Here is a 13,478-nt window from a genome sequence, read left to right on the forward strand (position 1 = left end):
CTTAAAAATTTTATTTTTGGTTCAAACAGTAATTATTGGAAAAATCAATTCCACCAATGGTTTTAATGTTGCTTCGGTTAGGTTCTATTAATTGATAGAATAACTCGTCAAAGATACCAAGACCATGTTTGAAAAGTTTTTTGAAAGTTTAACTCTAGATTTTAAGAAACTCATTAATTTGGGAGAGAAAGAAAAAAGAAGGAAATACGATTGGATCTAAAAGCGTTTCCAATATAAACAATGCACTGTGAGCTTATAGGCTATTACTAGAGAAGGTTTTTTTTCCCAAAAATGGTCTTGCAACTTAGTAAAATATATGTGTATATATATATATATTGTGTTTGTACTAACAAGTATTTTGTACAATAATTAAGTGAATGAGTGGCTAAAACATTGTAATCTCTTCAAAAAAAAAAAATAGGGGTAAATATAGGCAAATCTATTTGGTTGGTTCTACCTATAAAGATGTAAATTAAAAATAATAGGGAAAAAAATAAAAATAATAAAGAGTGCATGATTAATGCGTGTAACTACTTTACCCCATAAGAGAATAATAACAACAGGCAGTGAGTGATAATTGAAAATCATGCAGTTTATGTGAAAGAGCCAAGACGATGACAATTCCTATCCATCTCGAATACATCCCTACTAGCTAGTTTCAATTCATCATCCAATGTTTACTCTTTCTCATAGAAAAAACAAATAGAAAGAAAGAGGATGTGATGGAGGAGGTGATATCGCTCATGGAACACAAATAAAAAAATAAGAAAAGGAATATAGGCTAATTTAGCTACTAGGTTGCCTCAGCTTGCTATTTCTGTCTCTATAATGTAGTATGGTAAAGCATGATTATTTTTTAGAGTTTAATTGATATTGGTTTATTATTGAAATGAAAGCCAATACTATTGATACATCTCTTCTACTATTGAAATGATAGAGTAATTGGGCACACATCTTTTTTTAATTACAGAAATTATTGCCAAAAACAGAAATAATTCTCTTTTTATCACTTTCACTAGCACACATCCCGGTCTCTCTCTGTTTCTGTCTATGTCTTATACCAAGTTACCAACTAACGCTAGGTTAGGCTATGTCTTTGTCGGCCATGTAATTAAAGAAGCTATTTTTCATATCCTTGTCCACCAATGTTAGGTTATATCCTTCAAAATGGTAATATTCTTGTTGATGGATTCTAGTTATCTTCTTGTTAATCGACTAATATTCTATCCTTCATTAAAAAAATAAAAAATAAATTAAAAAAAATGAAGAAGAAGAAGAAACAAGGTGGCACTTGACAATTAGTTGTTGATCTTGATGCTGTGATCTTGAATTAATTGTTTTTTAGTTTGATGTCTCATACTTCTGTAATTACTTGCACCTCGCTAAATGCTTTCTTCTTCCTTAGGATACCTTAAGCTGTATATGAGGTGTCTCTTGCTAAACTGATGTAAAATTTATCATTCTCATTACTTCTCCATTTCCCATTTGACACCAATTCCTATGGTGATTGTTGGTTTTTCTTTCACTTTTATTATCTTTTTTTTTCCCCCATTTAGTCTTATGCTGTGTATGTATGTTAATATATATATATATATATATATATATACACACACACAGAGAGCACGTATCTCTGGTGCAAACATTTACATTTAAAGTGCAATCGTCACTTTAGATAATAATTTTTTTAAAAAAAAAAAACCCATTGTATAAAGTATTATTATTAATAACTTCTTTTTTTAACAACCAATCATCTAAAGGCATATCTGCGTTTTAGAAAAATATTAATATCCACAAATGCACTGCATATGTATAGTTTTTCTATAATGCAAAGTTCACATATTTTTAACATAAATTATGTGGACATATATCAAACAAAATGTTGTCTGATATACATCCACACATTTAAAAAAAAAAATATGACCATCCATACCAAAAAATTTTCATATATATATATATATTTTTTCTTGATCATAAGTATCAATCGCATATATCGTTGATACACAATTATAAGAAACTTAGTTCTTATTGGAAAATCAGGTTATTATTGTCATCATAAGTGAAAAAGTAGATTCCAATTTATTGTTTTTTTTTTTTTTTTTTTGGTTCCCCATATTGCTTCCAATTTTCTTGAAGTCATGTTCTTTAATTAGGAAAGAAGACTCTATAGGCAGACAGGTTAACTATAAATCAATTCATTGTCACATATGCTACTCTTGTTCTTATTATTATTAGTATTATCATCATAAAGTTTGCTGCTTGAAGCCGCTTTCCTGTACTACAAATAAGCAAACAGAACTACATGATCAAAGCACCCTATTGTCTTCTTTATCGGTTAACCAATCCTTACCTTCCTAGCCCAGGCTTGCTTCCTAGGTTAAATAGAAGGCTATACTTCCTGCTTACTTTTTTCCTTTTTCTTTTTTAAATTTATTTTATTTTATTTTATTTTTTTATTTTTGGTTCTTTAATTTAAGAATGTCAATTTGCCCCGCACACCACCTCTAATTGAGCAGTTTTTCCAAAGAATTGGGACCGCAGAATGGGTTCGGAATAAATCTTTAAGGTCTGAATTGGGGATGGGCCAAGATCGGAGAATAAAGAATCCGGCCCAAACCTGCCCCGTATATATTTACTTTTTTTTTTTATATTTTATATATTTAGACTATTATATTTTTTACGGATGTATTTTATTATAATTGTAAATTTGAACCTTGATGTATTTTATTATATTTTTATTACATTTTAAGGGGGTGTATTTAATCTTAACTTTTAATGACTTTTGTAGATTTTAAAAGTATTGGTGTATTAAATATAGGCATTTAAATACTTTTAAAAGTAAAAGGGTATTTAATCCTGATTTTTAAAGATTTTGATAAAGTCTATAAAAGTTGTAGTATATTTAATTATGACTTTTTTAAATCTCTAAAAGTAAAGATGTATTCAATTTGTACTTGATTTTTATAGATTTGGACTTTTGATTACTTTTCTTAACTTTTTTCCACCAGCTACCCCAAAGAAATTTACCGAAAAAATATAGAAGACACTCAAAAGATGTTGTTGCACGTTGAAGGGAAGCTGCTCGGTATTCTTCTGTCTCAATCATCTCAAAATATTTCCAGTACATTGTATATTTTTTGATCTGTGGTTTGGATTTTGTAATAGAGAAGAGTGTGGTTACTCTTTATTACTATTATTTTATATGATTTTTGACTATTGTATTAAAATTACTTTTGATGACTAGAAATCCCTCACCAATAAAAAAAAAAAATATATATATATATATATATATGGTGATTCTTTTGTGATGATGGTGATTTTTTTTACAAACTGTTTTTCTTTTTCTTTTTCTATTCATTTTTTTCTTATTAGAAGTAGAATGTAATGATTGTACTAGTGTAGGAGACGTAACAAGCAAATCTTGACTTTTTCTTTTTTTTTTTTTTTTGGTGAATAAACCTTGATTTCTTTTTGGGTATATAATTGGTGGCTGTGCATCGTTTTTTTGTGGCATAATTTTGTTTGCACTTTCTCTCCTTTTTCTTATTTTTTTAAAGGTTGTTGATGACGCATTTTCTTAGAAAGAAGAAAGACAGAGAAATTTGATTTTAATCATTATAGGCATGTTGTTCATGTACACAAATACACACACGAACACATAGATATAAGCAATATAGTAGTTTTTATTTTTTAATGCTTGATGGGCAATGTAGTAGTTTATGTACAAATATTGTTGGTGGTTAATGAAAAGGAAAGGGACTGATTTTTGTGCCATTTTAATTTCTGTATCCATTTAAGTTGGTTTATTTGTGCTATGAATTAGACAACTCAACGTCAAGGTTATTAATTTTGGGTTAACTGGTCACATCCAGGCGGGCATGCATTAGTATTTGGTAGATCACTATTCTGCATTCATGTGATTTCCAGCTTTTTTTTTTTTTTTTTCAAGTTCTTTTGTATATTGTTTTTAAAGTTTCACAGATTTATTAGCATTCTGCACACTATTCTTTTATTTTTTTAATTGTGTATTGCATTTTATGTAAAATATAGTAATTTTTAATGGAGGATTCACAACAAGAAAATCATAAAGGAAAAGGAAAAGGTGTAGAAAAATATAAAGTATGGTCAATGGACGAGAGCAATGAGTTACTAAAACTCATGGTTGATGCTACCAATCATGGATGGTGTGATACAAGTGGTTTATTAAGGAAGCAAACTATAGAAAAAAGAATACTTCCCGTTCTTAATGCAAAATTTGGGAGTGAATGGACTTATGAGTATACAAGTCGATTGAAATGGTTTAAATAATGGTATGCCAACTACTCTCAACTTATGCAGCATAGCTTTGGATTTGGATGGGATCCTATAACAAAAAAATTTACTGCTAGTGAAGAAGTGTGGGAGGACTATTTTAAGGTAAGCTTTCTTCTATTTAAAATATATATATACAAAAAAAAAATAATGAATATTAATAATAGTAATTTTTAATACATTGTCTATTGCTTATTTCTATAACATACTAGTGCCAATTGTACTTTTGTTTCTTGTTAGTCTCATCCTACCCATAAAAGTTATCTTACAGACACTTTTGCTAATTATGAAGACTTGAGAATTGCAATTGGAAATGGAGCAGCAACTGGGAGACATTCAATTGGATTAGGAGAGGAAACTAATGCAAGAATATTTGACTTAGAAGAAAATAAGGGTGGTGATTTAGACAACCTGACATATGATCTCACGACTGAGACATTCAGACCAAGTGATATACAAGAAACTTCACTGCAGTCTCCAACTTTAGGTAACTTTACTTCATCATTACCTTTTCAGAACACAAGTTCAGAGGTTCCTCCAACAACAAGAAAAAGAAATAGAATGGACTTTGATGGAAAATCTAGTTCTTTTGAAAATAACAAGTCATAAGCAGCAGTCTTGGAGAAGATTAATCAAAGTATTAACAAGTTGAATCAAAGTATTGATTCAATTGATACTAGAGATTATAGTTATTGGGATATTATCAAGGAGATTCCAAACTTGGATAAGCAAGCTTAATATAAGGCATTGAAATTGTTAAACACTAGAGCAAAGAAGATTGAGTTCTTCAAAATGACACCCCAAGAGCGTTTCGACTGGATTAACTTTGAATTGCAAAATTGAGTGATTTTAAAATATATTGTTTTAAGGATGTTATTTTTATTTTGAGTGTCTAACTTATTATGTCTTCTTTTTTTTTTGGGTTAGTATAAAATAGTAATAGAATGAGTTTGACTTGTTTATATATATATATATGATTATTATGAATATGCATTTAAATTCTTTTTAGATCTTTGATCATTGGATGATTATTTTTTTCATTATTTTTTGAGTTATTGTTAAGCTTAACATGTGTACTAAAATAATGAGCTTATTTTTTAATAATTTTTTAAGCTTTTTTTTTGTTTTTTTTAATAATTTGATCAGGAGGCTTCATTTACAATGTCTTATTCTAATATAGACAAAGAAGAAATAGAAGAGGAAGAGATGGAAGAAGAAGAGTATGAAGAAGAATTGCAAGAAAAAGTTAAAAAATATTTGATAGCTATTAGCAGTTCTCCAGGTACTACATGAACTCATAGTTAATGTCAGGACCCATCCAGAATTCCTCCTCGGAACCCTAGACAAGCTCTGATCCCAGGAAAATACCACCGAACCTTCCAACGGAAAATCCGGCAGCACCTCCCCTAAGGGTAGGACTTACCAAAAATTACCTGCACTGAAAACACACTTCTATATTCACCCCATTATTCCTCCCGTAAAACTACAAGTTGTTTCCACAATTTACAGCACTTCACAACAATAACAGCAACCCAGTGCATAAATAAAACATAAGTGTCCAAATAGTATACAGAGCTTTATGAAGTGCTAATCAACAGAAATACAACAAAGATGAAAGAAATAATACAACTGAAATGAATGAGTATAAAGGTACTTCTCGAAACACGGTAGCAGCAGAAAATTGGTTCGCCTCGAAAGAACGTCTACCACCCCTTGCACCTAAGGGAACGGAACTTAAAAACGTGAGATGCTAATCATCTCAATGAGTGACCCTAACTACTGAACACTTTTAATGATAATAATAATAATAATATAACAAATAAGGAAATTGAATTAATACCAAGAATTAATAAATAAATAATAACAGTTGGAAATAATAATTTTCCCTCAAAACTCTCACCAATCACTCCGTTGGAAATGTTCCCTTTTTAAAACGATTTCACAAAATCCGATATTCGTACTTCACGAAAACCAAGGGATCAAACCATTTGATAAATAATAAATAAATAAATACCCCAATATATATAATTAAAATGTAATAAATTATAATAAATAATTTTTGAACACCTTTGGGGTTTGGAACTTTATCTGAAAATTTACACTTGACGCACCACACCATATACCAGTGATGCCCTCCGATACCCAGCGTCCCGAGCACCGATTGGCAGGGAGATTAAAGAAAGAAACTTGCAAACGGCACTTCGGCATCCCGACAGTACCGCTGCTGAAACCGTCATCCCGACCAAGGAGGGGGGCGGCTATGGCCAATAACAAACTTGCCTGCCCACGGTCCAATGGCAACCACGGGAGACATAATACTTGCACGCTAAACCACATAATACTTGCGCGCTAAATCACGTGTACATACACCAAAACACCAATACTGTATGAGTGCGTCTAAAATAATTATTAAACCAACCGTACCGTTTTCCAAAATTACCATGGGAAATATATTAAATTTTCACACTTACCATCCCACATATTTTTATTTAACAAACCGGTACGAAAACATCGATAACAAATAACCCATAATTTTCTCATAATACGAGGTTCAACAGATAAAATACCGTGGGCATAATTATAAAATTAAACCACTAATTTAACAAATATTTTCATAAAATATTTAAACCAATTATGTCCAAAATAATACTTAAAACCTCGTACGACTATTACCGAAATATACTTTGCTCATGCATAATAAATAAATTAAATCACAATAAAGCCATAACTAAATTGTACCACATGAGCATAATTTAAATACCAATTAAACATAATTAATTGCCCAAAATATTTTTGAAGGTGGGTCACTCACCTTAAGCGTGTAAATCAGCTAAGATCCTCCACAGGATCAACTCCACTACTCGTACGCGCACCAAAAACATCCACAGTACACCAACCAAATATATTAATATTTTATTCGGGTAATTCCCAAATGGGTACCCGGGGAGCGAACACAGACGACAACTAAAAATTACGAGTTATATACCGAATCGAAGCTTGAGTGATGAGGATCACGGATTCGGTCTTACTTTCCGGAGATCGGACCCGAGGTGGTCGGAATCTCGCCGGAAAGCTTTCGGGATTCGACTCCTCAATTCTCCCAAACCGTCGTGAATTGGCAGAAAAAGATGCCGGATTTGGATTCAGGAGGTCGAAAACAGTGGACAAGGACCGGCGGTGCACTAAGTACTTGCCGGAACAGTAACTTCCGGCCAGCCGCCGCGGTCACTGGCAACCGTCGCCTGCGGCGGCGCGTGCGGTGACCGTTGGCTAAGATTTTTGGCTGTTTTGTAGATTGAAGGGAGAGGATTCCAATGGGACTGGCGGTGAGGCAAACGGAGGCCGGACGGCGGAGAAATCGGGGTTTGAAGATTTTCGGCCCCTCGCCGGAAAACGCTCCGATCCCGGCGCATCGGAGGTCCGGTGGCCGTGAAATTTGGTGGGTAGGCCGGACTTGAGGAGGTGGTGAGGGGTGGCTGGCGCGTGTGGCCTAAAAATGGCCAGAAACAGGGCAAACGGCGGTGGCTGGCGGTGGAGGGAAAAATCGCCGCCGAGCTTCGCCGCCTCGATCCGGGCACGTCCGGCGACCAACGGCAGTGAAATTTTAGGGTTTGGCCGGAAATGGGGAGAGACTTCCATCTGGCCGGCGCGTGTAACGAGAATCAACCGGAAAATTTGAAGATTCCGGCGGCCGGTCGGTTTCTCTCTCTCTCTCTCTCCTCTCTCTCTTTCTCTCTCTTCCCCGAGATTTTTGTCAAATAAAAGCCACCGTGGTGATACTATTCATCCACATGGACCAATTAGGTGATGACATGTGGCGTTACTGTGCACTTAAGCCAGATATAATAAAATATTATGGTATCCGGCGAACTTCAAATGTCCATAACTTTTTAACCAAATGTACTATTTAAGCGTGCCGCTAGTCTATGAACTCGTATCGACGAGTACTTTACAACCATACAAGAGTCAAAATAAAATTACACAACAAGAAAAAGTCAACTCCCGGCACCTTTTGGACTATTTGCACCTCAACTTGTTTTGCCCATAACTTTCAAACCGTAGCTCCGTTTCCGACGTGCTACTAGTCTACGAACTCGAGGCATCATGCACTTCGCTATGGTACCCTGGTCAACTAGAAATTCCAACTGGAATAAAAAGTCAACTTTGACCCACTCGGTCAATGGTCAACCTCGGTCAACGTGCACGGATTCCGGTGTGATTTGGGACGGGGTGTTACAGTTAACACGTATAGTAATCATGTTCAATGTCCATTATCCAGAAGATCAAAAACATCAATTGGATACGACTACGTACACAAAATATTGAATGAGGAACCAACAAACTTTCGGCAAGTTTATAGAATGTATCCTGATGTGTTTCTAAAGTTATGTAACATTATTAGAGAAAAAACATTACTATATGATACAAGATTTATTTGTGTTGAAGAGATGCTTGCAACATTTTTACTTACTGTCGGCCAAAATTCTCGATATTGTTTGATTCATAAAACATTTGAACGGTCACATTTTACCACTAGTCAAAGTTTTAACAAGATTTTGAAGGCGTTGAACACAATCGCAGTAGATTTGATGGCTAAACCTGGAGTAACAGTGCCATAAAAAATTAGAGAAAGTATTAGATTTTACCCTTACTTTAAAGTAAGTGATTTTTTTTTAGTATTAATTATTATTGTTGTTGTTTTTTTTTAACTATTAAATTGTTGTAATTCTTATAACCTATTCTATATTATTTTTATAAGTATAGGATTGCATAGGAGCTATTGAAGGCACTGATATTCCCACAATGGTACGAGGACGTGATGTAAGCAGTTACCGAAATCGTCATGGAATAATTTCACAAAATGTTTTAGCAGCTTACAACTTTGATTTAGAATTTATGTATGTGCTTAGTGGGTGGGAAGGATCTGCTCATGATTCAAAAGTATTAAATGATGCTCTATCTAGGAGGAAGAGACTTAAAGTACTACAAGGTATTTATATATTTATTTATTCATGTATTTATTATTATTATTACTTTTTTTTTCTAATTATACATGTTACATATTGCTTACTAATTATACAAGTATTATATGGTTAGGTAAATTTTTTTGGTGGATTATGGATTTCCAAATCGATGTCAATTTTTAGCTCCTTTTTGAGGTATTCGTTATCATCTTCAAGATTTTTTAGGTCAAGATCGTGACCCTGAAACTCCAAATGAATTATTCAATCATCGTCATGCTTCACTGAGAAATACAATTGAGAGAATATTTGGTATATTTAAATCACGGTTTATAATTTTCAAAACAGCTCCTCCATTTCCAATAACTTTCTTCGCAAAGAGTGTCGATGAGTTTCCAGAAGAGCAAGATGATGAAGGTTCATCATCTTCAGCAATATCAGTTAATGAGGAGGATGATTCTGAACCAATTATTGTGACTCAGGAAGAACAAAGAGAGCATGCAAATCAATGGAGAGATGCTATAGCTGCTAATATGTGAAATGATGTTGAACATTTTAATGATAATGAACAATAGATTTTTTTTTTTACACATAACAATGAGATTGTTGGTATTTTAAAAAAATGAACATTGGATATTTTTATTATTTGTTAGTAGTAATGGATTGTTCATTTCATTTTTGATAATTTTCTCATTTTCATTTTTAAGTAGATTATACTTTTTAATATATGATTATATTACAAATATTTTTAAAAGTCGTTAAAAATCTTTAAAAGTCACTAAAATGAAAGTCTATGAAAGTCTATCATACTTTTATAAACTCTATTTAAATCCATTAAAATTCAACAAATCCATAAAAATCTATCACTTAAAAAAAATCATTAAAAGTATAAATTGGATACACCCCCCTTAGTCATTTTGTTTACATTTTATTCTTAAAAAAAATTTTATAAATTTCTCAAAAAAAAAAAGTATATCAATTATAATAAAATAAAATAAAATAAATAGGAAAAACCACTCCTCCCCGTCCTCGATTGGAAAATTTCCATCCCCGCCCCCCCTTTAAAAAAAAAAAATCTCGGGGACAGGATAAAAAATTATCCGCGAAAACGGAGATGGGATTTTAAAAATTCCGTCTCCTTCCTGTTCCATTGACATTCCTACCTTAATTTAATTTAGAGAAAGAGAATCCAATATGCAAGGAAGTGACACAAACTCCTCTTAACAAGTCTTCTATGGAAGAAGAAAGCAGCGAGTAGCACTAAGTAATTGATTTTACTAGTTTCATTCCTGAGAGTGAGAGTTCCATATCCCTTCTTCTACGCGAATACCTGAATCGCTACTCTTGTATAGTCTAATTGGTTATCAATGATTATTTTTTTCACTTTATATTATTGAAAAATTTTGTCTAATTGGTTATTATTAATCACTTTTCTCTGATGATTATAGCTAGGACTTGAAAAGTGGGTGATCAGTGGCTTTTGAATTGATTTGTTGCAGTTTGGTCTAAAGTGACTGTTGGTTATAAAAGGTTGTACACATTTTTATAATTTCTTGTTGGATTAGCATTCGAGATTCATAATTTATTATACAGTGTATACAGTCTTTTGTTGGTGTATTTAGAAACACACTGTGAGGCTACGCTGGGAGCCCAATAATCTTTAGCCGACAATAAAAACTCTCTCTAAGAGTCTCTTTATCAATGGGCCTTGTTTTTTTATTAGTTTTTACCAACACAACAAATCAAATGGACTTTGGGCCTTTTGCTTTTCTAACCCATAAGATTGTTCCACGTCATATATACAATGAATTAAGGTGGGTCTCTTATTTTCTTTTATGTTTTTTTTTTTTTTTTTTTTTTTTTATCAGCTGGGTCAGGGACCACGGAAGGACTTTGTTTTTTTCTTCTTTTTTTTTTCCTTCTTTTTTTTTTGTTTTTTGGGTAAAAAATCAGTTTGCTTAAATAGATGGTTTATGATTCTTTCAAAAAAAAAAAAAATGTTTATAATTACACTGACCAATAATATTATCCTATTGTCTCAAACTCTCACAAAAATAATTAAATAAATTACCATAGCACCATTCCTGTCCTATTATCCAAAGTGTTTACATACTGTGAGTTTATACAGTTTCTTTGTTTTATTTGTTCATTGTTATAAAACTTGGTCTAAAACAATTAGCCGATGCCGAGATGGTATTCAACTTGGGCTTGAGTCTCGAAGTTGAGTTTTAATGTCAAATTGAGTATGATAAAATTATTTATATCAAATTGAGCTTTTATACAAATTTTCTTAAAGCAAATTCTAATTTTACATTATTAAGTTTTCCATTTATTTTATGATCAAACATTTTAGATTTACTTAATTATAGGATATTCAATATTTTACGACAAAACTATTTATGTTTGGTGATAGTTTACGGCTAAGTATCTTTAAATTGTTCAGATTATCCAACAATTTAAAATCGTTTAACCTACAAAAATTGAACAAATTTCTGATTAATTAGAGATATTTTGTTGGTATGTGTATATATAAAGGCTTTTTTGAATGAAGTATTTTGTCTTTTTCTTTGTTTTTTTTTTTTTTAATAGAACTTTTATTGAAATTTCCTACATCATTGCATGAATGTAGTTTCTTCTTGTGCTGTTGTATTGCAGCCCTATAAAACAATAAAGGGCTGAAATACAAAGGAGAGGGCAATTAATACCAGAATGAGGGACAAAGTGAATAATACAACTTGACTTCTTCAATTCCTTAAAATAATCATTATTTGATCAATCATCTTTTGGCCGTCCTCTTTTTTTTCTTTTTTTTTTTCTTTTTTGAGAATGCCTTCTAATTTTGGTTTATAATTTTTTTCAAATGATATTTAAGATTTAGTATTTTATAATACAATGAGAATAACAATCCATAATTCATAACATCTTCCAATTATGGTCTTTAAGACTTCTAGAGCTATAGACACAAAATATTTTACCAATTTATTTACCAATTAACATGGCAAAAATATGACACACCTTTAAAAATAAATAAAAATCAATATAAACCATTAAAGCAATGATACATGATTTTGTCACATCACTTGATCATAAACAAGTTAATAAACAATTTGGTTGCAATGTGTAAAGTAGTAAAACAATGGCTATCTCCTTTTACAACCGAGTTATTGGATATCAAATTTGGTTTTGAATTGTGCTTTGAAGTGGAAGTTGAAGGTGGAATGGTTGAGAATGATTCCAAAGCTGCGGCGGCTCTTTTAACTTCAGTGGATCAAACTTTAGGACCGGATTGTTTGCTGGTTGATGATACCAGAGGAAAATTGAATAGTTGTGGTAATTTTAGCAGTGCTTTCTCTAATAGAGAAACAAACAAAGTAATACATGAATTAGCAAAATATGCGGTTTCTAGTGTTCATGCAGAAATCTAAATGGAGAAGAGTTGTTTTAATACTGTTTCTTAATATATATATATATATATATATTTTTTTTGGTCAAAAAAATAGCAAGTGATTTGGTATTCATAACTTATTGTTGTTCCTCTTCTTCTTTTTTTCTTTTTCTTTTTTTTTGTTTTTTTTTTGTTTTTTTGTATTCCTCATATTCCATCGTAGTACTATTTTGTCATGCCACTTTAGTCTATACAAATTCATTTAACAGCTTTTATTTATATATATATATTTATTTATTTATTTATAATCTAAACTATAATTTTCAGATTATATGTTGTCTAATGTATATTCGTAAATTTAACGAATATTAATAATATCTGCTTGTATATATATATATATATATATGAAAATTCTATAATGAGGATGGTCCGTATGAAAATCGCAGTATTAATGACGATTTTTTATAGTATTGATAATTGAATTGAATTTATCTTCTAAAATTAAATATAAATAGTTGATTTAATAAATTTTTAATATAATATTATTAGATGGAAGGATATGAAACTGTCCGTGAATATAGAAGACTGATATAAACACAAGACACGGACCGTGATTAAACTAACAAGTTGAGAGGAGCATCAAAAAGTAAGTACAGACAAGAAAATTTGGGAAAGTGATGGAATTTTTTCTCATGGGTTCACTTTTCAAACCCAACCCCATTTCAATTAGTCCCCTACGCTGTCTTCATCTAAAACCTCAGATGAAAAAAGTGAAATCTTAAAACACCATAAGACAAAACAAAAATGGTTAATCAAAAATAAAC

At 31.7% G+C, this 13,478-nt stretch overlaps 1 protein-coding gene and 1 pseudogene across 1 annotated transcript; both read left to right on the plus strand.

Moving 5' to 3' along the window:
• Positions 1-4,125: 4,125 nt before the first annotated feature.
• On the plus strand, positions 4,126-5,601 carry LOC112491750 (uncharacterized protein At2g29880-like). Its single transcript, XM_048474722.1, has 4 exons — positions 4,126-4,236; positions 4,336-4,413; positions 4,549-4,839; positions 5,455-5,601. Exons 1-4 carry the CDS (start codon positions 4,126-4,128, stop codon positions 5,599-5,601), a joined length of 627 nt encoding a protein of 208 aa, XP_048330679.1.
• Positions 5,602-8,897: 3,296 nt separating this feature from the next.
• On the plus strand, positions 8,898-9,844 carry LOC107418778 (uncharacterized; annotated as a pseudogene).
• Positions 9,845-13,478: the final 3,634 nt, after the last annotated feature.

Source organism: Ziziphus jujuba, chromosome 2, assembly GCF_031755915.1.
Source record: "Ziziphus jujuba cultivar Dongzao chromosome 2, ASM3175591v1".
Lineage (NCBI taxonomy): Eukaryota > Viridiplantae > Streptophyta > Magnoliopsida > Rosales > Rhamnaceae > Ziziphus > Ziziphus jujuba.

Excerpts from the sequence above, each read along its gene's own strand:
- LOC112491750 (XM_048474722.1), top strand. The coding sequence starts at position 4,126 with ATGGACGAGAGCAATGAGTTACTAAAACTCATGGTTGATGCTACCAAT. Across the intron at positions 4,237-4,335 it reads TAGAAAAAAGAATACTTCCC|CATAGCTTTGGATTTGGATG; the intron begins GTTCTTAATGCA and ends CAACTTATGCAG. Across the intron at positions 4,840-5,454 it reads TTCAGAACACAAGTTCAGAG|GAGGCTTCATTTACAATGTC; the intron begins GTTCCTCCAACA and ends TAATTTGATCAG.